The sequence below is a fragment of the Lepidochelys olivacea genome (assembly GCF_965140295.1).
Source record: "Lepidochelys olivacea isolate rLepOli2 genome assembly, chromosome: 7".
NCBI lineage: Eukaryota > Metazoa > Chordata > Testudines > Cheloniidae > Lepidochelys > Lepidochelys olivacea.
The window spans coordinates 125,338,658-125,364,195 of NC_140417.1; the positions used below are offsets into that span (position 1 = coordinate 125,338,658).

The following is a 25,538-nucleotide window of genomic DNA, read 5'->3' on the forward strand; positions in this document are numbered from 1 at the left end:
GGCGGCACAGGCCAAGGGGCAGGGCACAGGCTGGGGGGCACAGGCCAGGGGGGCACAGGCCAGGGGGGTGGGGATGGGGGCACAGGCTGGGGGGATGGGGCGGGGATGGCGGCACAGGCCAAGGGGCGGGGCACAGGCTGGGGGGCACAGGCCAGGGGGGCACAGGCCGGGGGGGTGGGGATGGGGGCACAGGCCGGGGGGATGGGGCGGGGATGGCGGCACAGGCCAAGGGGGTGGGGATGGGGGCACAGGCCAGGGGGCGGGGCACAGGCCAGAGGGATGGGGACGGGGGCACAGGCCGGGGGGATGGCGGCACAGGCCAAGGGGCGGGGCACAGGCCGGGGGGCACAGGCCAGGGGGGCACAGGCCGGGGGGGTGGGGACGGGGGGCACAGGCTGGGCAGCGCGTCCCGGGCTGGGCTGTGTCTGAGCTTTGTGCGCAGAGCCAGCAGCTCCTGAGCTCATCCCTCAAAGCAGCCAAAGCATCCCCGGCCCCCCAGCCGGGCCCAGGGGCACAGACGCTGCCCGTTCTCACGTGGCGCCCGCCTGGGGCAGCCGGCGGCTGCGGGGCACCCAGGGCACCGTGGAGCTGGCCCTGTCACACGGAAATAACCCCAGGGTCCGGGGGGCTCTGGCTGGGGGGAGCGACGTGAGGTCAGGTGTGGGAACGGAACAAAGTGCCCCCCTGCCCAGACTGCTGGGGGTCCTGGCAGAGGGCCAGCCAAGGCCCCCGCCCCACAGAGCCCCCCGTGCGACCCGGCCTGCCCAGGAGTCTCCCGGCTCCCCACAGAGCAGCACCCAGTCCCCCTCTGCGCGGCCCAGTGGGTGGGGCGCGGCACCGGGGCCAGGCGCTGGGTGAAGGTGACCCCGGGCAGCAGGGCTGAGAATGCAGCCGGGTGAGCTCATGACAAAGGCTCCCGGGTCGCGTGGGCCGGGCACGTGTCGGCTCCCTGGGGCCTTGGGGCGGAGGAGCAGCAGTGCATAAACCGCGGGAGCCACGGAGCCCCCCACCGCAGCGTGCGCTGGGCCGGGGCCCCAGGCGGCTCCAGGGCACAGCCAGCGTCCCTGCCCCGGAGAGGAGCCGCTGGCCGGGCACCCATGGAGCAGGGCGTGACGTGGGCCACAGCGCTGGTTGACCAGAAGCTGGAGGAGCAGGAGGTGAGACCCTGGGTGGGCGAGCTGGAGGGCAAAGGGGGCCTGGAGCGGGGCTGGGTGGGGGTCACGGGGGGGGGCATGGAGCGGGGCTGGGCTGGGGGTCATAGGGGGGCGCCTGGAGCGGGGCTGGGCTGGGGGTGACGGGCGGTGCCTGGAGCGGGGCTGGGCTGGGGGTCACGGGGGGGCTCCTGGAGCGGGGCTGGGCTGGGGCTCACGGGGGGGCGCCTGGAGCGGGGCTGGGATGGGAGTGACGGGGGGCGCCTGGAGCGGGGCTGGGCTGGGGGTCACGGGGGGGCTCCTGGAGCGGGGCTGGGCTGGGGGTCACGGGGGGGCTCCTGGAGCGGGGCTGGGCTGGGGGTGACGGGGGGGCGCCTGGAGCGGGGCTGGGATGGGAGTGACGGGGGGCGCCTGGAGCGGGGCTGGGCTGGGGGTCACGGGGGGGGCGCCTGGAGCGGGGCTGGGCTGGGGGTCACGGGGGGGCTCCTGGAGCGGGGCTGGGCTGGGGGTCACGGGGGGGCTCCTGGAGCGGGGCTGGGCTGGGGGTCACGGGGGGGCTCCTGGAGCGGGGCTGGGCTGGGGGTGACGGGGGGGCGCCTGGAGCGGGGCTGGGATGGGAGTGACGGGGGGCGCCTGGAGCGGGGCTGGGCTGGGGGTCACGGGGGGGCTCCTGGAGCGGGGCTGGGCTGGGGCTCACGGGGGGGCGCCTGGAGCGGGGCTGGGATGGGAGTGACGGGGGGGCGCCTGGAGCGGGGCTGGGCTGGGGGTCACGGGGGGGGCGCCTGGAGCGGGGCTGGGCTGGGGGTGACGGGGGACGCCTGGAGCGGGGCTGGGATGGGAGTGACGGGGGGGCGCCTGGAGCGGGGCTGGGCTGGGGGTGACGGGGGGCTCCTGGAGCGGGGTTGGGCTGGGGGTGACGGGGGGGCGCCTGGAGCGGGGCTGGGCTGGGGGTGACGGGGGATGCCTGGAGCGGGGCTGGGATGGGAGTGACGGGGGGGCTCCTGGAGCGGGGCTGGGCTGGGGGTGACGGGGGGGGCATGGAGCGGGGCTGGGCTGGGGGTGACGGGGGGGGCGCCTGGAGCGGGGCTGGGTGGGGGTAACGGGGGCGGCGCCTGGAGCGGGGCTGGGCTGGGGGTGACGGGGGGGGCATGGAGCGGGGCTGGGCTGGGGGTGACGGGGGGGCGCCTGGAGCGGGGCTGGGTGGGGGTAACGGGGGCGGCACCTGGAGCGGGGCTGGGCTGGGGGTGACGGGCGGTGCCTGGAGCGGGGCTGGGCTGGGGGTGACAGGGGGGCTCCTGGAGCGGGGCTGGGCTGGAGGTCACGGGGGGGCTCCTGGAGCGGGGCTGGGCTGGGGCTCACGGGGGGGCGCCTGGAGCGGGGCTGGGCTGGGGGTCACGGGGGGGCGCCTGGAGCGGGGCTGGGATGGGAGTGACGGGGGGGCGCCTGGAGCGGGGTTGGGCTGGGGGTCACGGGGGGGGCGCCTGGAGCGGGGCTGGGCTGGGGGTGACGGGGGACGCCTGGAGCGGGGCTGGGCTGGGGGTGACGGGGGATGCCTGGAGCGGGGCTGGGATGGGAGTGACGGGGGGGCGCCTGGAGCGGGGCTGGGCTGGGGGTCACGGGGGGGGCGCCTGGAGCGGGGCTGGGATGGGAGTGACGGGGGGCTCCTGGAGCGGGGCTGGGCTGGGGGTGACGGGGGGGGCGCCTGGAGCGGGGCTGGGCTGGGGGTGACGGGGGGCTCCTGGAGCGGGGCTGGGATGGGAGTGACGGGGGGGCGCCTGGAGCGGGGCTGGGCTGGGGGTGACGGGGGGGGCGCCTGGAGCGGGGCTGGGCTGGGGGTGACGGGGGGCTCCTGGAGCGGGGCTGGGATGGGAGTGACGGGGGGGCGCCTGGAGCGGGGCTGGGATGGGAGTGACGGGGGGGCGCCTGGAGCGGGGCTGGGCTGGGGGTCACGGGGGGGGGCGCCTGGAGCGGGGCTGGGCTGGGGGTGACGGGGGGGGCGCCTGGAGCGGGGCTGGGCTGGGGGTGACGGGGGGCTCCTGGAGCGGGGCTGGGATGGGAGTGACGGGGGGGCGCCTGGAGCGGGGCTGGGCTGGGGGTGACGGGGGGGGCGCCTGGAGCGGGGCTGGGCTGGGGGTGACGGGGGGCTCCTGGAGCGGGGCTGGGATGGGAGTGACGGGGGGGCGCCTGGAGCGGGGCTGGGATGGGAGTGACGGGGGGGCGCCTGGAGCGGGGCTGGGCTGGGGGTCACGGGGGGGGCGCCTGGAGCGGGGCTGGGATGGGAGTGACGGGGGGCTCCTGGAGCGGGGCTGGGCTGGGGGTGACGGGGGGGGCGCCTGGAGCGGGGCTGGGCTGGGGGTGACGGGGGATGCCTGGAGCGGGGCTGGGATGGGAGTGACGGGGGGGCTCCTGGAGCGGGGCTGGGCTGGGGGTGACGGGGGGGGCATGGAGCGGGGCTGGGCTGGGGGTGACGGGGGGGGCGCCTGGAGCGGGGCTGGGTGGGGGTAACGGGGGCGGCGCCTGGAGCGGGGCTGGGCTGGGGGTGACGGGGGGGGCATGGAGCGGGGCTGGGCTGGGGGTGACGGGGGGGCGCCTGGAGCGGGGCTGGGTGGGGGTAACGGGGGCGGCACCTGGAGCGGGGCTGGGCTGGGGGTGACGGGCGGTGCCTGGAGCGGGGCTGGGCTGGGGGTGACAGGGGGGCTCCTGGAGCGGGGCTGGGCTGGAGGTCACGGGGGGGCTCCTGGAGCGGGGCTGGGCTGGGGCTCACGGGGGGGCGCCTGGAGCGGGTCTGGGCTGGGGGTCACGGGGGGGCGCCTGGAGCGGGGCTGGGATGGGAGTGACGGGGGGGCGCCTGGAGCGGGGTTGGGCTGGGGGTCACGGGGGGGGCGCCTGGAGCGGGGCTGGGCTGGGGGTGACGGGGGACGCCTGGAGCGGGGCTGGGCTGGGGGTGACGGGGGATGCCTGGAGCGGGGCTGGGATGGGAGTGACGGGGGGGCGCCTGGAGCGGGGCTGGGCTGGGGGTCACGGGGGGGGCGCCTGGAGCGGGGCTGGGATGGGAGTGACGGGGGGCTCCTGGAGCGGGGCTGGGCTGGGGGTGACGGGGGGGGCGCCTGGAGCGGGGCTGGGCTGGGGGTGACGGGGGGCTCCTGGAGCGGGGCTGGGATGGGCGTGACGGGGGGGCGCCTGGAGCGGGGCTGGGCTGGGGGTGACGGGGGGGGCGCCTGGAGCGGGGCTGGGCTGGGGGTGACGGGGGGCTCCTGGAGCGGGGCTGGGATGGGAGTGACGGGGGGGCGCCTGGAGCGGGGCTGGGATGGGAGTGACGGGGGGGCGCCTGGAGCGGGGCTGGGCTGGGGGTCACGGGGGGGGCGCCTGGAGCGGGGCTGGGATGGGAGTGACGGGGGGCTCCTGGAGCGGGGCTGGGCTGGGGGTGACGGGGGGGGCGCCTGGAGCGGGGCTGGGCTGGGGGTGACGGGGGGCTCCTGGAGCGGGGCTGGGATGGGAGTGACGGGGGGGCGCCTGGAGCGGGGCTGGGCTGGGGGTGACGGGGGGGGCGCCTGGAGCAGGGCTGGGCTGGGGGTGACGGGGGGCTCCTGGAGCGGGGCTGGGATGGGAGTGACGGGGGGGCGCCTGGAGCGGGGCTGGGCTGGGGGTCACGGGGGGGGCGCCTGGAGCGGGGCTGGGATGGGAGTGACGGGGGGGCGCCTGGAGCGGGGCTGGGCTGGGGGTGACGGGGGGCTCCTGGAGCGGGGCTGGGATGGGAGTGACGGGGGGGCGCCTGGAGCGGGGCTGGGCTGGGGGTGACGGGGGGGGCGCCTGGAGCAGGGCTGGGCTGGGGGTGACGGGGGGCTCCTGGAGCGGGGCTGGGATGGGAGTGACGGGGGGGCGCCTGGAGCGGGGCTGGGCTGGGGGTCACGGGGGGGGCGCCTGGAGCGGGGCTGGGATGGGAGTGACGGGGGGGCGCCTGGAGCGGGGCTGGGCTGGGGGTCACGGGGGGGGCGCCTGGAGCGGGGCTGGGATGGGAGTGACGGGGGGGCGCCTGGAGCGGGGCTGGGCTGGGGGTGACGGGGGGGGCGCCTGGAGCGGGGCTGGGATGGGGGTGACGGGGGGCTCCTGGAGCGGGGCTGGGCTGGGGGTGACGGGGGGGCGCCTGGAGCGGGGCTGGGCTGGGGGTGACGGGGGGGCGCCTGGAGCGGGGCTGGGCTGGGGGTCACGGGGGGGGCGCCTGGAGCGGGGCTGGGATGGGAGTGACGGGGGGGCTCCTGGAGCGGGGCTGGGCTGGGGGTGACGGGGGGGGCGCCTGGAGCGGGGCTGGGTGGGGGTAACGGGGGCGGCGCCTGGAGCGGGGCTGGGCTGGGGGTGACGGGGGGGGCAGGGAGCGGGGCTGGGCTGGGGGTGACGGGGGGGGCGCCTGGAGCGGGGCTGGGTGGGGGTAACGGGGGCGGCGCCTGGAGCGGGGCTGGGCTGTGGGTGACAGGGGGGGCCTGGAGCGTGGCTGGGCTGGGGGTCACGGGGGGGCTCCTGGAGCGGGGCTGGGCTGGGGGTGACGGGGGGGCTCCTGGAGCGGGGCTGGGCTGGGGGTGACGGGGGGGCGCCTGGAGCGGGGCTGGGCTGGGGGTCACGGGGGCGGCGCCTGGAGCGGGGCTGGGCTGGGGGTGATGGGGGGGGCATGGAGCGGGGCTGGGCTGGGGGTGATGGGGGGGGCTCCTGGAGCGGAGCTGGGCTGGGGGTCACGGGGGGGCTCCTGGAGCGGGGCCGGGCTGGGGGTCACGGGGGGGCTCCTGGAGCGGGGCTGGGCTGGGGGGGACGGGGGGGACGCCTGGAGCGGGGCCGGGCTGGGGGTGACGGTGGGGCGCCTGGAGCGGGGCTGGGATGGGAGTGACGGGGGGGCGCCTGGAGCGGGGCTGGGCTGGGGGTGACAGGGGGGGCGCCTGGAGCGGGACTGGGCTGGGGGTGACGGGGGGGCGCCTGGAGCGGGGCTGGGCTGGGGGGGACGGGGGGGACGCCTGGAGTGGGGCCGGGCTGGGGGTGACAGGGGTGGCGCCTGGAGCGGGGCTGGGCTGGGGGTGACGGGGGGGCGCCTGGAGCAGGGCTGGGCTGGGGGTGACGGGGGGGCGCCTGGAGCAGGGCTGGGCTGGGGCTCACGGGGGGGCGCCTGGAGCGGGGCTGGGCTGGGGGTCACGGGGGGGCGCCTGGAGCGGGGCTGGGATGGGAGTGACGGGGGGGCGCCTGGAGCGGGGCTGGGCTGGGGGTGACGGGGGACGCCTGGAGCGGGGCTGGGATGGGAGTGACGGGGGGGCGCCTGGAGCGGGGCTGGGCTGGGGGTGACGGGGGGGGCGCCTGGAGCGGGGCTGGGATGGGGGTGACGGGGGGCTCCTGGAGCGGGGCTGGGCTGGGGGTGACGGGGGGGCGCCTGGAGCGGGGCTGGGCTGGGGGTGACGGGGGGGCGCCTGGAGCGGGGCTGGGCTGGGGGTCACGGGGGGGGCGCCTGGAGCGGGGCTGGGCTGGGAGTGACGGGGGGGCTCCTGGAGCGGGGCTGGGCTGGGGGTGACGGGGGGGGCGCCTGGAGCGGGGCTGGGTGGGGGTGACGGGGGGCAGGGAGCGGGGCTGGGCTGGGGGTGACGGGGGGGGCGCCTGGAGCGGGGCTGGGTGGGGGTAACGGGGGCGGCGCCTGGAGCGGGGCTGGGCTGTGGGTGACGGGGGGGCCTGGAGCGTGGCTGGGCTGGGGGTCACGGGGGGGCTCCTGGAGCGGGGCTGGGCTGGGGGTGACGGGGGGGCTCCTGGAGCGGGGCTGGGCTGGGGGTGATGGGGGGGGCCTGGAGCGGGGCTGGGCTTGGGGGTGACGGGGGGGCGCCTGGAGCGGGGCTGGGCTGGGGGGTGACGGGGGGGCGCCTGGAGCGGGGCTGGGCTGGGGGTCACGGGGGCGGCGCCTGGAGCGGGGCTGGGCTGGGGGTGATGGGGGGGGCATGGAGCGGGGCTGGGCTGGGGGTGATGGGGGGGGCTCCTGGAGCGGGGCTGGGCTGGGGCTCACGGGGGGGCTCCTGGAGCGGGGCTGGGCTGGGGGTCACGGGGGGGCTCCTGGAGCGGGGCCGGGCTGGGGGGGACGGGGGGGACGCCTGGAGCGGGGCCGGGCTGGGGGTGACGGGGGGGCGCCTGGAGCGGGGCTGGGATGGGAGTGACGGGGGGGCGCCTGGAGCGGGACTGGGCTGGGGGTGACGGGGGGGCATGGAGCGGGACTGGGCTGGGGGGGACGGGGGGGATGCCTGGAGCGGGGCCGGGCTGGGGGTGACAGGGGTGGCGCCTGGAGCGGGGCTGGGCTGGGGGTGACGGGGGGGCACCTGGAGCGGGGCTGGGCTGGGGGTGACGGGGGGGCGCCTGGAGCAGGGCTGGGCTGGGGGTCACGGGCGGCGCCTGGAGCGGGGCTGGGCCCCAGGGGCCAGGCTCTCCGCAGGGCTGCATTACGATTGGGTGCCACACCCGAACCTGTGCCCATCACCATGGGCTCAGGGCGCCTGGGTTCGGTAACCGCCCAGACTCACCGACTGGGGAAACGCCTCCGTCTGCGCTGGCCCCGTGCCTGGGCCTGTGCTCGGCGGGCAGCCAGGGGCCGGGCACCCCGTGCAGGGCTGACGCTGGGCGCGTGCCATGCGGTGGGCAGGGAGGCTGTAAGGCCCTGCCCCAGGTAGGGCGTTCGGACGCTCTTGAAATGGGAGGGCGTGGGGTACAGGGCACCAGCATGGGCTGTGGGGTGCAGTGGGGGGGGAGTCAGGCCCATGGCAAGTGCAGGCATGGGGTCGCCCCTGCTCGGGGTGGGCCCCAGGCCTGGGGGATCCTGGGAGGGGCCCTCGGGGAGACGAGCCTTTGGGGCTGGCCACAGGGAGTGAGCAGACCCAGATCAATGGGGCGTGTCCATGAGGACGCCAGCCCCACCTCCTGGTCTGTTAAGGGGCCGCCAGGGCTGGAAGTGCCCAGAGATTAAGCTGTTGCCCTTGGCAACTCAGGCTAAACCCCATGCAGTGCCCATGTGGGTACCGGGGCTGTGGCGGGAGGGGGCCTGGGCCGAATGCCAAGGGAGGCAGGGGACGGACTCCTGAGGGGCTGTGGGGGGGCAGGCCGGGGCCTGGCCCTCACCCTGCCGGCTTTTCTGCTTGGCTTCACAGCGGCACAAGAGCCAGGCCCCCGAGATGCCGCCGGCGGTGGCGAGAATGGACACGCCGGGGCTGGAGGACGAGAAGCGCCGCGGCCCCGTTCACTGGGGCATCGAGGGGCTCAAGGTACGCGGGCTTGGCCTGCCCTGCCGGGGGCATCACAGCCAGACCCTGGCAGCCTCACCCCCTCACCAGCACAGCGAGCCCTGCAGCCCCCCACAGCCTGTCTGGCTTGCACTGTTAACCCTTTCCTGCCCCAGCCCCGCCCATCAGACTGGGCCAGGAAGGTGCAGGGCTGGGCACTGAGGGGTTACCCTGGCTGCGGCCCCCACCACACGCTGCCTGCATTGGCACTGGGGGTCAGCAGGGAACTGGCCCCACGTCTGGGCTCGTCACCTCCCCCTGGGCACCCGTGTCCGGAGCTGCAGGCTGGGTCCAGGCCAGATGGAGCGGGGCCGACGTGGTGCAGAGGGGGAACCTACGGTATTCGGGAGGCAGCCCCAGCCAGAGGGCCCAGCCAGCGGCATGAGGGGCAGGGGCCGGCCAGACCCGGGGGCAGGCTGGCAGTGCTGTGTGGGAGGCCCTGCCCCTGCACTGGGGCCGTGTGGGCAGCCCCTGTGCGTGCAGAGCCCCACCGGGAGCCCAGCACAGGAGCGGGGCTGGGCTGGGCTGTTCTAGGCTGATGCCCCCAACAGGCCTGGCTGGCTGGGGCTGGTCTCTGCACCTTGAATCCATTCCTCACTCCCCCATGGAGTGTGGGGCACAGGGCCAGCACCAAGCCCCTGGTTCACTGCCCCCGGGGTGCTGGGCAGGAACCCCCTCAGCAGCCTGCCAGACACCTGGCCCAGGCCAGCTGTTAAACACAGATGACAGCGCCGCCCCACGTGGCTTCCCTCTGCTGGGACTGGGGTCGGGCAGTCTGTGATGGGGGGGTCGGCCGTTGGGGGCTGGGCAGTGCGTGATGGTGCAGGGGTTTCCTGGTTGGGGGCTGGAGCAGGCATTCTGGGAGGGATCAGGGCTGAGGGATTGATGAGGGGCCAGGGGTTGGGTGTCACGGACTCACCGATCGTGCCCACTCTTGGCCCCGTGTGGTCCATGGCGGGTGCCCCTTTCAGTGAGACAGCCCTTCTCCCGGGGGTCCACTCTCTGTCGGGGTTAAGCCCCTCCACCTCCTGGAGCCACACCTCTCTGAGCCTTAGCACGCCTTTCTCTCGCCGTGGGCCCCTCAGGGAGTCCACTTGCTCTGGACCCACGGGGCCTTCACCCCCCGAAGGGGACGATGCAACCCTGTTCTCTAGACAGGAGTGACTCTCAGCCAGCATAAAACAGGAGGTTTATTGAGCATTGAACACAACACGGGAAACTCGCATGATCTCAGGCCTGGCCTCCCTCAGCACAGCACATTCAAATCTCCCCTGCATCCAGGGGGGCTCTGCCTGCTCCCTCCCTCCAGCCCAGAGCCCCCCTGCTTCCCAGCTGGGCATCTGATGTCACCGGCCCCAAGCCCCCCCCTGTCCATTGTCTTCCCTCCAGGTAAACAGGAAACCGGGTCGCCTGGGCCCCTCTCCTCTCGTCTGCCCTCTTGCCCCTCTGGCTGGACCAACTGGTCAGGTCCCGGGGGTTCTCTCTTCACAGCCCTTGTTCTCCCGCTGGCCAGAACCGGCTGCCACTGAGCTGGGTCCCCAGGTCGCCAGTCGCTGGGGTCTCCATGCTCCAGGCCATCGGCTGGGTCCCCCGTTCTCTGGCCGGTCCTCTGGAACAACAAACTCCCTCTCCCATCCCCTCGTTAAACCAGTAACACTGCTTCCCACCCCCTCTGCATGCAACCCAGAAAGCCCCCCATAGGAAACAAGGAACAACCAAGAAACCCCCCCATGTCATTACAGGTTGATTGTTAAGAGGCCAGGGAAGGGCCAGGCAGTGGGGAGTCAGGAGATCTGTGGGGGGTGGGTTGGGGGTCAGGATTAGGGGGTCTGGGTTGGGGTCAGGACCAGAGAGTCTGTGCGGAGGGTTGGGGATCAGGACCAGGGGCCAGGCAGATGGGGGACAGGACCAGAGAGTCTGTGTGGAGGGTTGGGGATCAGGACCAGGGGCCAGGCAGATGGGGGTCAGGACCAGGGGGTCTGTGGAGAGGGTTGGGGGTCAGGACCAGGGGCCAGGCAGATGGGGGTCAGGACCAGAGAGTCTGTGCGGAGGGTTGGGGATCAGGACCAGGGGCCAGGCAGATGGGGGTCAGGACCAGTGGGGTCTGTGGAGAGGGTTGGGGGTCAGGACCAGGGGCCAGGCAGATGGGAACCAGGGAGTCTGTGGGGGGGACAGGTTGGGGGTATCCCACATCCTGCTTGTTTAAAGCCAGGGAATGGGCGCTGCCGGGGAGGGACCCAGGAGTCCGGTGCCCTGGCAGGGCTCTCCCCAGAGGCTCCAGCGTGGCTCTGCCCCGTCTCCGCAGGGCCAGGGGCGGGAGCGGACGAGCTCGCTGGACCTGCGCCGGGAGATCATCCACGTGGGCGGCATCCAGTACCTCTTCAAGCTGCGCAAGACGCGCCGGAAGCGCAGGGTGGAGAAGGCGGCACCGGAGCCCGAGCCGGAGCCCGAGGAGATTGTAAGGGGGGAGGGGAGGGTCCCGGGAGGATGTGGGTCTGTGCCATCCTGGCTGGGGGGCCCAGCAGATCCGTGTTGTTGACCAAGATGGTGGCCACCCCACAGAAAAGCCCCCTCCCAGTCAGAGCTCCTCTGGGGCAGGGGCTCTGGGGCGAGGGCCATGGAGCTGGCATCCTCCCCTGTGAGGCAGGGGCTCTGGGGCCAGGTTCGTGGAGCTCCCCACATGGGGCACACAGACCCCTTGAGCTGCTGTCCCATCCACCCTGCAGGTGGGCCCCGTGGAGGAGGAGACGTTCCTGAGGGCAGCTGTGCAGGGCAAGATCCGTGTCATTGAGACGTTCCTGGGGGACGGGGGCTCCCCTGACACCTGTGATGAGGTAACGTCCCTCCCCATCCCTCGCCCCCCCGGCAAACCTGCGCAAGCAGGCTCCAGCCAGTGGGCAGTGCCCAGTCCAGGCTCCTCCACCCCCACAGCCAGCCCAGCCCCCCAACAGCCCCCTTGGGCATCCAGTGCTGGAGTCGAGAACGCTGGGGCTCTGAGGACTATGGAAACTGGGGAGGGGCCCCAATCTGGCCCAGTCCCCCCTTGATGAAGGGCTGTCGAGTCGAAACCTGAGTTGTGCTGTGACCCAGTGTGCCAGGTCACAACGCCACCCGCCCAAATCCGGTGGTTGGGGGGGCCCTTGGGATGGGTGCCCTGTGCCAGGGCACCGAGGGCATGCTGGTTAATTTGGGTCTGTTGGCACCTAGATACCAGGGGTCAAGCCTTCCCCAGATGGACCTTGGATGGCTGGGCTGGGGCACCCCCTCTTCCCAGGCATCTCCCGGAGAAAGCCATCCTCCCTGGAGACGGTGCCTCGCCCAGCCGACCCTGGACATGCCCAGGAACAGGGCAGAGGGCTCTCGGAGCCCTGCTGGCCCGTCCGAAACACCGAGCAGGCCGGGTCCCTGGGGCGAGACCCGTGGCTTGCTCTTGGGAGGGCTGGTGGCTGTGGCTGCCCAGGGTGGTGCAGCAGCGCTGGCTGGGAGTCCTTTTGACACCTACGTCTTTGCTGCCTCCTGCCCCAGTTCCACCGGACAGCCCTGCACCGCGCCTCGCTGGAAGGGCACATGGAGATCCTGGAGAGGCTGCTGGACCACGGCGCCACCGTGGACTTCCGAGACCGGGTGAGACGGGCGCTCTCCCTGCCCGCGAAGCAGTGATGTGCCCAGTTTGGGCAGCACCAGGCCTGGCACCAGGTCTGCACTCCGGCCAATCCATCCAGGATCAGGGGCATCAGAGGAGCCACAGTGGGGCGGAGGATGTGGGGCGGCCAGACAGACCCAGCCACTGCACGGCATACACCCCTTCCTCTGCACAGCTGGTGCAGGGACATGGGAGACGTGGTGACGCCAACCCCGGCTGTTCACACCTCGACTCAGACCCCAAACCAGCGTGCGAGGCTGCTGCCCATGCACATCCTGCCCCACTGCAGGGACTTCCCCAGCCGCTGGAGGGGGTGGAGCCTCCAGTCCCCTACCCCACATGCCCCGGTGCAGTGCGGGCTGCTCCTGCAGTTCCAGGGGATGGGCACGCTGCGCCCCACGGGCAGGGGCAGGGGCAGGGGCTGCTCTCGGGCTCCCCGGCCCCCACCTGGGCTTACTCCCGCGCTGCTGCTGGAGCTGGGCGCCTGCCGGCAGCCACCAATCTCTGCTCTGCCTTCAGAGCTGGGGGGCTAAGGCAAATGTTGGAGGGGGCTATAGCCCCCACAACCCCCCCAAGCACCACCCCTGCCCTGAGCTGCTGGGCTCTTTCTGCTCCCCCTCCCCGACCCCGAACCCCTCTGGCTCCTGGGCAGGGGGGTGAGCGCCACCCGCTGGCAGAGGGACTGGAGGGTGGGCAGTGTGGGGCGCAGGGCGGGGAGCTGGGGGTGCGGGTGTTGCTGCTACCGTCCTGACCGGAGTCTCTTGGTTGTGCAGCTGGACTGCACGGCCATGCACTGGGCCTGCCGGGGGGGGCACCTGGGCGCCGTGAAGCTTCTGCAGGACCGGGGCGCTGACCTCAACCTGAAAGATAAGGTGGGGGCTGGGGGGCCATGGCAGCACTCGGGGGGGGGGAGAGAGCTATGGCTGGCATACAGCAGTGGCGGGAGACGGGAGGGTAGTGGTGGAGGGGGACTGTCTGGCAGTACGTATCGGGGGCAGGGCCGAGGTGGGTGAATGGGGGGGCAGGGCTGTGGCTGTGGGGGGCAGTGGGTGTGGGGTGCGAGCAGGGCTGTGGTGGGTGGGTAGAGGTGAGGGAGAAGTAAGGGGGCAGGGCTGAGGTGCGTGGATGCAGGGTGGGGGCAGGGTTGTGGCAGGTGAGTAGGGGTGGGGGGCGGGGCTATGGGGGTGGGGGATAGGGCAGAGATGGGGGGTAGCAATGAGGCTACAGCATTTGGCTGTCTGGATTAATTATTTTAAACCAGCGGGGAGCTAATGGCAGGTGCCCCCCCTTTGCCGTACTCAGCTCATGAGCACCCCCCTGCATGTGGCGACCCGAACTGGGCAGACTGATATCGTGGAGCATTTGATCAACTCAGGGGTGGATGTAAACTCCCGGGACAGGGTAAGAGCCCCACGTAGCAACGCTCGTACCCACGGGTGTCTGGCACCCCCAGCACCAGGTATGCATCCCCTCACCCTCCTGTGACTGGGGTTTCTAGCGCAGCCCACACTGAAAATGCTGAGGTCAGGGCAGGCTGCAAAAGGGGAGCAGATTCCCCCCAAACTGGTGGTTCACACCGAAGTTAGATTCACCAACCAGTCCCAGACTGTGCTCCTGAACCCCCTCACTAGTTATCAAGAAGCTGAAAAAAGAAATCACCCAGGACCCTTTATTGCATTCCAGTTCTCTGGCTCCCAATCAGCAAACTGGTTCAGTAAAGTGAGAAATTACTTAGAAACTCTGCATCCGATGAAGTGAGCTGCAGCTCACGAAAGCTTATGCCCAAATAAATTGGTTAGTCTCTAAGGTGCCACAAGTCCTCCTTTTCTTTTTGCGCATACAGACTAACACGGCTGCTACTCTGAAACCTTAGAAACTCTGCTTACTTATACAAAATGTCCTTCTGAACCCAGAAGGGCCAGCCACCACGTTCCCAGAGCAACGCTGGTTTGGATCTGACCCACAATCCCAAGCTGCCAGCCAAGCCTTTAAACCTAAAACTAAAGGTTTATTACAAACGAAAAGAACGGGAAAAGAGTTGTTCAACGATCAAAGCAGTCAGATCCATATGTACGACTTCAGAGTCCATAGATCGGGTTCTTAGCAGCCTTGGTGAGTTTGCTGGCTTGTACAGTCCCTCTGGAACACACCCAGAGTTTGGACGGCTCAGTCAGTCCTTTGTTCAGAGCCTCAGTTTGTAGAGAAGTTGCTCCAGAGATGGGAAACAGGATTGAAGACAAAATGGAGAAGATGCAGCCGCCTTTTATGTCCTTTGCCACGTGGCTTGTACATCCTTTGTCCCAGACACAAGGTCGGAGCACATGGGCATGGAAAAGCTCTTGGAGTCCCCTGTGCACAGGCATGTCCCTACCTGTCCTGCTGGCTCATACGTGTAGACCCTGGCTTCTCTCAGTGGGCTCATTGTTCAGCTGATTGCTCTTGATGGGCCATCCAGCAGGCTGGATAGTGCTGATGCCAGTCTGTCTGGGGGTGTCAGCCAGGCCCAGCACAGGTTGGACATATAGATATAGCACACACTTTAACTCACGGTACAAAGGTGATACCAACATATAAACAAGTTTATCATGCTTAGCAAATCATAGGACTAGAAGGGACCTCGAGAGGTCGTCTGGTCCAGTCCCCTGCACTCGTGGCAGGACTAAGTATTATCCAGACCATTTCTGACAGGTGTTTGTCCAGCCTGCTCTTAAAAATCTCAACTGATGGAGATTCCACATGTGACGAAGCGGGACTGTTCTTAATGTTTCCTCTGAATGTTGTGGGGTGCCTCAGTTTCAGCGGACCCTCTGGCTTCCCCAGGACCCCGCCTGAGCGGACTCGCTGTGGGAAGTGCACGGAGGGGCAGAGGAGGCTGAATGCTCCGAGGTCAGACCCAGGAAGGTGGAAGCTGGGTGAGCTGTGTGTCCTGCAGACAGGCTGCTCACGGAAAGGAGACTTCCCCAGAGTCCTGCCTGGCTTCCTAGGGAGCAGCTCCAGAGCATCGCCCGGGGACTCCGAGACACCATGACCTCCCCAGGCAATTTATCCCAGGGCTTAACCGCGCTGATAGTTAGGAAGTTTTTCCTAATGTCCAACCTAAACCTCCCTTGCTGCAATTTAAGCCCATTGCTTCTCGTCCTAGCCTCAGAGGTTAAGGAGAACAATTCTTCTCCCTCCTCCTTGTAACAACCTTTTACATACTTGAAAACTGTTCTCATGTCCCCTCTCAGTCTTCTCTTCACCAGACTAAACAAACCCAATTTTTTCCATCTTCCCTCAGAGCTCATGTTTTCTAGACCTTTAATCATTTTTGTTACTCTTCTCTGGACCCTCTCCAGTTTGTCCACATCTTTCCTGAAATGTGGTGCCCAGAACTGAACACAGTACTCCAGTTGAGGCCTAATCAGCGCGGAGTAGAGCGGAAGAATTACTTCTCGTGACTTGCGTACAACACTCCTGCTAAAAATCCCAGAACGATGTTCGCTTTTTTTGCAACAGCGTTACACTGTTGACTCATATTTAGCTTGTGGTCCACTATGAACCTCAGGTCCCTTTCTGCAGTACTCCTTCCCAGGCAGTCATTTCCCATTTGGTATGTGTGCAACTGATTGTTCCTTCCTACGTGGAGTACTTTGCATTTGTCCTTATTGAATTTCATCCTATTTACTTCAGACCATTCCTCCAGTTTGTCCAGATCATTTTCAATTTTAATCCTATCCTTTAAAGCACTGGCAACCCCTCCCAGCTTAGTATCATCCACAAACTTTATAAGTGTACTCTATATTGATGAAGATATTGAACAGAACTGGACCCAGAACCGATCCCTGTGGGACCCCACTCATTATGTCCTTCCAGCATGAATGTGAACCATGGATAACTACTCTCTGGGAACGGTTTTCCAACCAGTTATGCACCCACCTTATAGTAGCTCTGTCAAGGTTCCTTCCCCACTCTGAACTCTAGGGTACAGATGTGGGGGCCTGCATGAGAGACCCCCTAAGCTTATTCTTACCAGCTTAGGTTAAATGCTGTCACCACCAAAGTGTTACACAAAGAACAGGGAAAGAGTCCATTTGGAGACATCTTCCCCCAAAAATATCCCCCCAAGCCCTACACCCCCTTTCCTGGGGAAGGCTTGGTAAAAATCCTCACCAATTTGCATAGGTGAACACAGACCCAAACCCTTGGATCTTAAGAACAATGAAAAAGCAATCAGGTTCTTAAAAGAAGAATTTTAATTAAAGAAAAAGTAAAAGAATCACCTCTGTAAAATCAGGATGGTAAATATCTTACAGGGTAATCAGATTCAAAACACAGAGGATCCCTCTAGGCTAAACCTTCAGTTACAAAAAGACACAAAAGCAGGAATATACATTCCATTCAGCACAACTTATTTTATCAGCCATTTAAACAAAACAGACTCTAACACATATCTAACTAGATTGCTTACTAACCCTTTACAGGAGTTCTGACCTGCATTCCTGCTCTGGTCCCGGCAAAAGCATCACACAGACAGAGAGAACCTTTGTTTCCCCCGCCTCCAGCTTGGAAAGTATCTTGTCTCCTCATTGGTCATTTTGGTCAGGTGCCAGCGAGGTTATCCTAGCTTCTTAACCCTTTACAGGTGAAGGGGTTTTGCCTCTGGCCAGGAGGGATTTAAAGGTGGTTAGCCTTCCCTTTATATTTATGACAAGCTCCATCTAGGTTGCATTTCCCTAGTTTGTTTATGAGAAGGTCATGAGGGACAGTATCAAAAGCTTTACTAAAGTTAAGATATACCACATCTACCGCGTCCCCCCATCCACAAGGCTTGTAACCCATCAAAGAAAGCGATCAGGTTGGTTTGACACAATTTGTTCTTGACAAATCCATGCTGATTGTTACTTATCACCTTATTATCTTCTAAATGTTTGCAAATTGATTGCTTAAGTATTTGCTCCATTATCTTTCTGGGTACTGAAGTTAAGCTGATTGGTCTGTAATTCCCTGGGTTGTCCTTATTTCCCTTTTTGTAGATGGGCACTAGATTTGCCCTTTTCCAATCTTCTGGAATCTCTCCCGCCTTCCATGACTTTTCAAAGATAATCATTAATGGTTCAGATATCTCCTCAGTCAGCTCCTTGAGTATTCTAGGATGCATTTCATCAGGCCCTGGTGACTTGAAGACATCTAACTTGTCGAAGTAATTTTTAACTTGTTCTTTCCCTATTTTAGCCTCTTCTGATCCGACCTCATTTTCACCAGCATTCACGGTTAGATGTCCAATCACCACCAACCTTCTTGGTGAAAACTGAAACGAAGAAGTCATTAAGCACATCTGCCATTTCTACAATTTCTGTTATTATTTTCCCTCCATCATTGAGTAACAGGCCTACCCTGTCCTTGGTCTTCCTCTTGCTTCTAATGTATTTGTAGAATGTTTTCTTGTCATCCTTTATGTCTCTAGCTAGTTTTATCTTGTTTTGTGCCTTGGCCTTTCCAATTTTGTCCCTACATACTTGTATTATTTGTTTATATTCATCCTTTGTAATTTGACCTTGTCAAGGTTCCTTCCCCACTCTGAACACTAGGGTACAGATGTGGGGACCTGCATGAAGGACCCCCTAAGCTTATTCTTACCAGCTTAGGTTAAAAACTTCCTCAAGGTACAAACTTTGCCTTGCCCTTGAACCCTATGCTGCTACCACCAAGCATGTTAAACAAAGAACAGGGAAAGAGTCCATTTGGAGACGTCTTCCCCCAAAAATATCCCCCCAAGCCCTACACCCCCTTTCCTGGGGAAGGCTTGGTAAAAATCCTCACCAATTTGCATAGGTGAACACAGACCCAAACCCTTGGATCTTAAGAACAATGAAAAAGCAATCAGGTTCTTAAAAGAAGAATTTTAATTAAAGAAAAAGTAAAAGAATCACCTCTGTAAAATCAGGATGATAAATATCTTACAGGGTAATCAGATTCAAAACATAGAGAATCCCTCTAGGCTAAACCTTCAGTTACAAAAAGACACAAAAACAGGAATCTACTTTCCATTCAGCACAACTTATTTTATCAGCCATTTAAACAAAACAGAATCTAACACATATCTAACTAGATTGCTTACTAACCCTTTACAGGAGTTCTGACCTGCATTCCTGCTCTGGTCCTAGCAAAAGCATCACACAGACAGAGAGGACCTTTGTTTCCCCCCCCCCCCAGCTTGGAAAGTATCTTGTCTCCTCATTGGTCATTTTGGTCAGGTGCCAGCGAGGTTATCCTAGCTTCTTAACCCTTTACAGGTGAAAGGGTTTTGCCTCTGGCCAGGAGGGATTTTATAGCACTGTGTACAGAAAGGTGGTTCCCTTCCCTTTATATTTATGACAGACCTAGTTTCCACTTTTTGTAGGACTCTTATTTCTGAGTTTTAGATCATGAGGATCTCCTGGTTAAGCCAGGGTGGTCTCTGGCCAGACTTCCTGTCTTTCCTACGCAGTGGGATAGTTTGCTCTTGTGCCCTTAATAATGTCGCTTTGAAAAACTGCCAACTGTCTTCTATTGTTTTTCCCCTTAGACTTGTTTCCCCTGGGATTTTACCTACTAACTCCCTTGAGTTTGCTGAGTCTCCCTTCTTGAAATCCATTGTCTTTATTTTATTGTTCTCCCTCTTACCATTCCTTAGAATCTCATCTTTTCATGATCAGTTTCACCCAAGCTGCCTTCCACTTTCAAATTCTCCACCAGTTCCTCCCTATTTGTCAAAATCAAACCTAGAACAGCCTCTCCCCTAGTAGCTGTCTCCACCTTCTGAAATAAAAAATTGTCTCCAACACGTTCCAAGAACTTGTTGGAGATTCTGTGCCCCGCTGTGTTGTTTTTCCCAGCAGATGTCTGGGTGTTCAAGTCCCCCATCGCCACCCAGTCCCGGGCTTTGGAGGATTTTGTTAGTTGTTTAAAAAAAGCCTCACCCACCTCTTCTTCCTGGCTAGCGGGTCTGTAGTAGACCCCGACCATGACATCACCCTTGGTTTGTACCCCTTATGTCCTTACCCAGAGCCTCTCAGCAAGTCTGTCTCCTATTCCCATCTCAACCTCAGTCCAAGTGTGTAGGTTTCTAATATCTGTGGCAACGTCTCCTCCCTTTTCCCTGCCTGTCCTTCCTCAGCAAGCTGTACCCTTCTATACCAATATTCCATTCATGTGTATTATCCCACCAAGTCTCCGTGATGCCAACTAGGTCATAGTTGTGTTTATTTACTAGCATTTCGAATTCTTCCTGCTTATTTCCCATACTTCTTGCATCAGTATACAGACATCTCAGATACTGATTTGATTTCCGCCCCCAAGTTCTGTCTTGTCTCTCCTTTATCTCTGCTATAACAGCCCATGCTCCCCCCAAATTGAGAACCTTCTCCCAGGTCTCTATGTTCTTCATGTACCTGTGGGCTTTGGTCACCTGCCCCTTTCAAACTTAATTTAAAGCCCTCCTCACTAGGTTAGCCAGTCTGTAGCCAAAAATGCTCTTCCCCTTCCTCGATGGGGTCTGCCTATCTCTGATTAGCATCCTTCTTCCTGAAACAGCAACCCGTGGTCAAGGAAGCCAAACCCTTCTTGGCGACACCATCCTCGCAGCCAGGCATTCACCTCCAGGATGCATCCGTCTTTGCCTGGGCCCCTACCCTTGACTGAAGAGAACAGCACCTGCGCTCCCAACTCCCTCACCCTTACTCCCAGAGCCCTGTAGTCACTTCGGATCTGCTGAGGGTTAAACCTCATAGTATCATTTGTGCCCACATGGATGAGTAGCATGGGGTAGGAGTCAGAGGGACGGATGATCCTCGACAATCCCTCCGTAACGTCTCAGATACGGGCCCCTGGCAGGCAGCATACCTCCCAGGATGCCATGTCAGGGCAACAGACAGGTGCCTCCGTCCCCCTCAGAAGAGAGTCTCCAACCACCACTACCCTTCGTTTCCTCCTGGGCGTGGCAGCTGTGATCCTCCCAGTCTTGGGGGTACATGGCTTCTCCTCCTCCACCTTTGGGGGCGATTCCTCACCACTCATTGCCAGGGCAGCATATCGGTTTTCCATCACCATGGTGGGTGGGTTGGGAGTAGGGACGGGGCACGGCCTGCTGCCGGAAGTCACCAGCAGCCAGTGTCCTCCCTGTGACAGAGCCATATCCTCCTCCCCCGGCGGCGTGCGCAGTCCTCTCTAGCTGGATAGCGTCCTCAGCCATGGAAGCCTCCATATGAAAACTGTCAATGAATTCCTTGTGGGCACGGATGCGCATCGGCCTAGCCACCTCCTCCTGTACCTCTCCCCCCTGCTTCCTGAGAGATTCCACCAGCAGGCACCTTTCGCACTGGACGCTCCCCCCAGCCTGGCTTTCTGAGAGTGGGAAACGCCCGCCACGGTCTCTGCAAGTCCACGCCAGGATCTGGGGGGAGGCCTCCATGGTTCGGTTCGCTGTCTGGACACCGGCGCAGGTGGAGGAGACAGGAGCAGCGTGGGCACTGGCCATGTGGCCCTTCCTAACCGTAGCCACTCTGTTACGTCGCCCTCCCACAAACTTCTGTTTGCGCTCCCCTGCTCCCAAGCCTTTCTCACTGATACCTTACGTGGCAGATCTGGTCTAGGATTCACTGCAGTGTGGTAATATCGGTACGGATACCGTTCTAAATGGTCACCCCCGTTCCATCCAGTGTCGCATCCTCCCACCCATACACCCCACCCCCCAAGCCGTGCTGGCCCCGTGCAGACTGGGTACTGCTGCCCTTGGGGGGCCCAGCCCCGCCATTCTCTCCCTCGCCGTCCCATGGCGCCGGGTGTGGGGTGGGAGCCACGTGCTCGGGGCTCTGCTTTCCTGCCCCAGGCCGGACTGGGCTCCATTTGGGGGAGGGGAGCCGCACTAGTCCCACGGTGGGGCTGCAGGATGGGGGTTCCCTGTGACGCCCGTGTGCTCTGTCCCATGCAGGAGGGGGACAGCGCGCTGCATGACGCCGTGCGGCTCAACCGCTACAAGATCATTAAGATGCTGATCCTGTGCGGGGCGGACCTGATGGCCCAGAACCTGGTGAGTAGCTCCCCCTGCTGCTGCCTGGGCTGGAGGGGGCGGGGAGGGGGCAGCCGCAGTGGTGGGATCACACAGCGCAGATAAGAGCTTCTGTCGCCAGCGGGGGCTCTCCTTCTTGGGGGGCAGAGCCCCGGCACTGGGAGAAGGGGCTCACCGGATTGCAGTTCATGGAAGGGTGGCAGGTCGCGGCACCTCCCACACGTCCCAGCCCCAGCTGGGCTGCTCCTTGCTGCTGCCGTCACATGGGGCAGGAGGTCCTGGCTCATCTCACTCTCTGCCCCCTCCCTCCCCTCACAGGCAGGAAAGACCCCCACGGATCTGGTGCAGCTCTGGCAGGCAGACACCCGGCAGGCACTGGAGACACAGGAGCCTGGCGAGACGGAGGCCTCGGCGTGAGGGGTGGGCGGAAGGGCGCTGGGCTGGGGATGGGAACGTGGCCCATTGCACGACTCCCAGCTGTGTGAATCTAGGAATAAAACCCAGTGAACGAGAGTCAGTATCCGGAGTGAGCACGGGGCACGTGGGCTTCAGGGGCAGGTGTTACCTGGCTGGTTCTGTGTCGTCCCTCGGGGGTGGGGAGGGCAGTGCCAGGCTGGGCCCGAGTCGTCCCTTGAGGGGAGGGATGCTGGGCAGGGCTGCACCATTTTCTGTCTGGATTCTTTTTCCTTGTGTTAATCCCATCCGAAGGGGGCAGCCCTATGCATCCTGCCCCCACAGTGCTCTGTTCAGTGCCAGATCCTCCGTTGCTGTGACACGCCAGGCACAATCCAGACCAGTGAGTAGCTGGGTCACCCCAACCCTCTAACTTTGGGGGCCCTTTGCACAAACAGCCCCAGCCTGCAAGTCACTTGCAGCCACATCTGTGGGTGCTGCGGCCGGCCAGCCGTCCCTTGGCTCCTGCCAGCCTTGGTTATACTGCTGGGTGACCCCCAGCACACCCCCAATTGTAGCTTTCCCCCTGAAAGCATATGTCCTGCACTGCTTAGCCCTCTCCTGGCCAATGCAGGTCTATATAAAGTCCATTACTTAACTTGCCAGCCCAGATGTAGGTTCCCAGACACTCCAATTTAAACACGCAGGATTCGGTAAAACAAGAGCGAGCTGTTACGTGTGTACATGACATGGCAGGGAGCCAGAAGGGTGCTATGGGGTGTCTGCCCCTCCTGTGTACAGCTTGTCCCCCTTTTGAAAAACATTTCCAGCTGGGCACCGGGAGACAAAAAGTCTATGGGGAAGGATGTTCCCTGCTGCGTTTTTCTCGCCTGTTGGAGCTTCCTTTGTTCCCTTCCTGCTCACTTAAACGCAAATGAAGCAGAGGCCACCCTCCTTCGTTTGAGCCAGGCCTGCTCCGTTTGGAATGTGTGTTAACACCGCCCAGTGGAGTCTCAGAACTTCACAGACAATGTTGCCACACATATTTCACCAGGGCACTAACGACCAGCACATGATGAGTTTTCAGACAACACAGCACAAAGCATACCTGTACAAAGATCATTCCAATAGTGTCCAGGGGTGGACAAAAGGTACGTCCTGTCACAATCACTCATATGCTAACTTGTCTGCCTTTAGGCCATCCCACTGCTCCATCGTGGGTCTCCTTGTCTTTTTCCTTCCGATGGACTCTTAGCCAGCTGGCTGTCAGCACGGCGCTGTACATGCCCGGACGTCTGAGCCTGCACGGCCTCGTTTCTTTGTGTTACACTGAGCGTGTCTCTAACACACACGTTCCTCAGGCGGGCTCTCTTGCCTACCCACCTCATCCATCCCACTGCCGCATTTCCCTGGAACAGAGCATTTGTTCATGTTGCTTCTTGGCTGCCCAACACTCAGCATCATACATTGCAAGTGGGCAGCAGACCACCCCGCTACAGCCTTTCCTTTCAGTCTGACTGGGATCGTCCCTGTTTGCAGGGCTGGGTAGCTGTATTGGTCCAAGGATATTACAGAGACAAGCGGGGAGGGAATATCTTTTATTGGAGCAACTTCTGTTGCTGGGAGAGATGAGCTTTTGAGCCACACAGAGCTCTTCCTCGGGCCTGGGAAAGGGACTGGAGGGGTGGAACACATTGTTTAGCATAAGCAGTTAGTCCATATTGTGAGAAACCATTTGTAACGATGCTGCCCGTGGAAGCCAGTTGAGGTCACTCAATCAGGGTGAACTGCAAACATAACGGGGCAGAGAAACCCCACACGCTGGTGGATATTCCAATAGTTAGATTTACCCAGCCAGCCCAAACCAGCTTCTGTATCTCCCCCCTGAGTACTCAGATGTCCACACAACGCAGTTCCCTTAAAGTGCCAGCCTCAGGCCTCCCTCCAGACACACCTGTCAGATACGAGGATGGTGTCACGGAGTGCGGGGGAGTCCGGGCCCTGCCCCCCTCTTCCTGGGATTCACTGAGACTCTCAGCCAGCCAGTAAAACAGAAGGTTTATTGGACAATAGGAACACAGTCCCAAACAGACCTTGTGGGTACAACCAGGAACGCTCAGTCAAGTCCTTTTGGGAGGCAGGGAGCTTAGACCCCAGCCTTGGGGTTCCCAGCATTTCACCAGCCAGCCCAAACTGACTCCCTCTCCAGCGCTTCCTCCTCCTTGTCCCTTTCCCTGGCCAGAAGGTCACTGGATTCCTTTGTTCTCCAACCCTTTAGCTCTCACCTTGCAGGGGGGAAGGCCCAGGCCATCAGTTGCCAGGAGACAGAGTGTCGGCCATTTATGTACCCTGGCCCTTTGCTCTGCAACAATTACAGCCCCTTATCCCACCCCCTAGAGACTTAAGAAATGCCTAGGGGAAACTGAGGCACCCCTACAGCATTCAGAGGAAATGTTAAGAACAGTCCCACTTTGTCACAGATGGTTACTGAAAATCTTATCTCATCATATAAAAGAAAAGATTCTCCAATCCCAAAGGATCAGCCACACACCCAGGTCCAATGATAATTTAGATCTTACCCAAAATACACATTTATAGCCAATTCTTATTAACTAAACTAAAATTTATTTAAAAAGAAAGGAGAGAGAGTTGGTTGAAAGATCAATATACAGACAGACTTGAATTCAATTTCTAGAGGTCCAGACACATAGCAGAGACGAGTGTGTAGTTGCCAAAAGTCCTTTTAGAAATACTCCACAGGTTACAGTTCAATGTCCATATTCAGGGTGACTCCAGTCAATGACTGGGGATCTCAATCCTCATGGCTTGGGGTGTCCCCTTCATAGAATCATCGAAGATCAGGGTTGGAAGGGACCCCAGGAGGTCATCTAGTCCAACCCCCTGCTCAAAGCAGGACCAATCCCCAACTAAATCATCCCAGCCAGGGCTTTGTCAAGCCGGGCCTTAAAAACCTCTAAGGAAGGAGATTCCACCCCCTCCCTAGGTAACCCATTCCAGTGCTTCACCACCCTCCCAGTGAAATAGTGTTTCCTAATATCCAACCTAGACCTCCCCCACTGCAACTTGAGACCATTACTCCTCGTTCTGTCATCTGCTACCATTGAGAACAGTGTAGAGCCATCCTCTTTGGAACCCCCTTTCAGGCAGTTAAAAGCAGCTATCAAATCCCCCCTCATTCTTCTCTTCCGCAGACTAAACAATCCCAGTTCCCTCAGCCTCTCCTCATAAGTCATGTGTTCCAGTCCCCTAATCATTTTTGTTGCCCTTCGCTGGACTCTTTCCAATTTTTCCACATCCTTCTTGTAGTGCAGGCCCCAAAACTGGACACAGTACTCCAGATGAGGCCTCACCAATGTCGAATAGAGGGGAACGATCACGTCCTTCGATCTGCTGCCAATGCCCCTACTTACACATCCCAAAATGCCATGGGCCTTCTTGGCAACAAGGGCACACTGTTGACTCCTATCCAGCTTCTCATCCACTGTAACCCCTAGGTCCTTTTCTGCAGAACTGCAGCTGAGCCATTCGGTCCCTAGCAGATCTGAGATGAAGAAGGATCGTGTCCCAAGGTTTTTAAACATTTCCTGCAGCCTCTTGGCCTGAGAAGACAATCGGCTTCACTTTCCTTCTCCCAAACACCCTGGCAATTAGCACAGGGTCATTTATCCATTAACCGTTCAGACACAGGTTACCACAACCTTCAAAGAGGCACATAGACAACAATACTATGTCACTCAAGTGTCTTCCTAAATGTTAATCCTCCTTTTTTGGTCTTTGAATCAAAGCCATAGCCATAGCCAAGCCTCGTTTGCTGACATCACAAGCCCTGAGCACACAGCTCCCCTTCTCTCTCTCACCATGCCGGCTGCATTTCACAGCTCTCTCCATTTCCATCTCTTCCTAACCAGCCTTTAAAGTTCAGCCCTGGGTCAGGTCAGTCCGATGAAGTGAGCTGTAGCTCATGAAAGCTGATGCTCAGATAAATTGGTTAGTCTCTAAGGTGCCACAAGTCCTCC

The 25,538-nt window shown here is 62.8% G+C and overlaps 1 protein-coding gene across 1 annotated transcript; it reads left to right on the forward strand.

Moving 5' to 3' along the window:
• Positions 1-948: 948 nt before the first annotated feature.
• ANKRD2 (ankyrin repeat domain 2) lies at positions 949-21,582 on the forward strand. The gene is made up of 9 exons (XM_084633987.1): positions 949-1,157; positions 8,306-8,419; positions 10,743-10,895; positions 11,164-11,271; positions 11,963-12,061; positions 12,854-12,952; positions 13,383-13,481; positions 21,031-21,129; positions 21,427-21,582. Exons 1-9 carry the CDS (start codon positions 1,098-1,100, stop codon positions 21,523-21,525), a joined length of 930 nt encoding a protein of 309 aa, XP_084490113.1. The 5' UTR covers positions 949-1,097; the 3' UTR covers positions 21,526-21,582.
• The last annotated feature ends 3,956 nt before the right edge of the window (positions 21,583-25,538 follow it).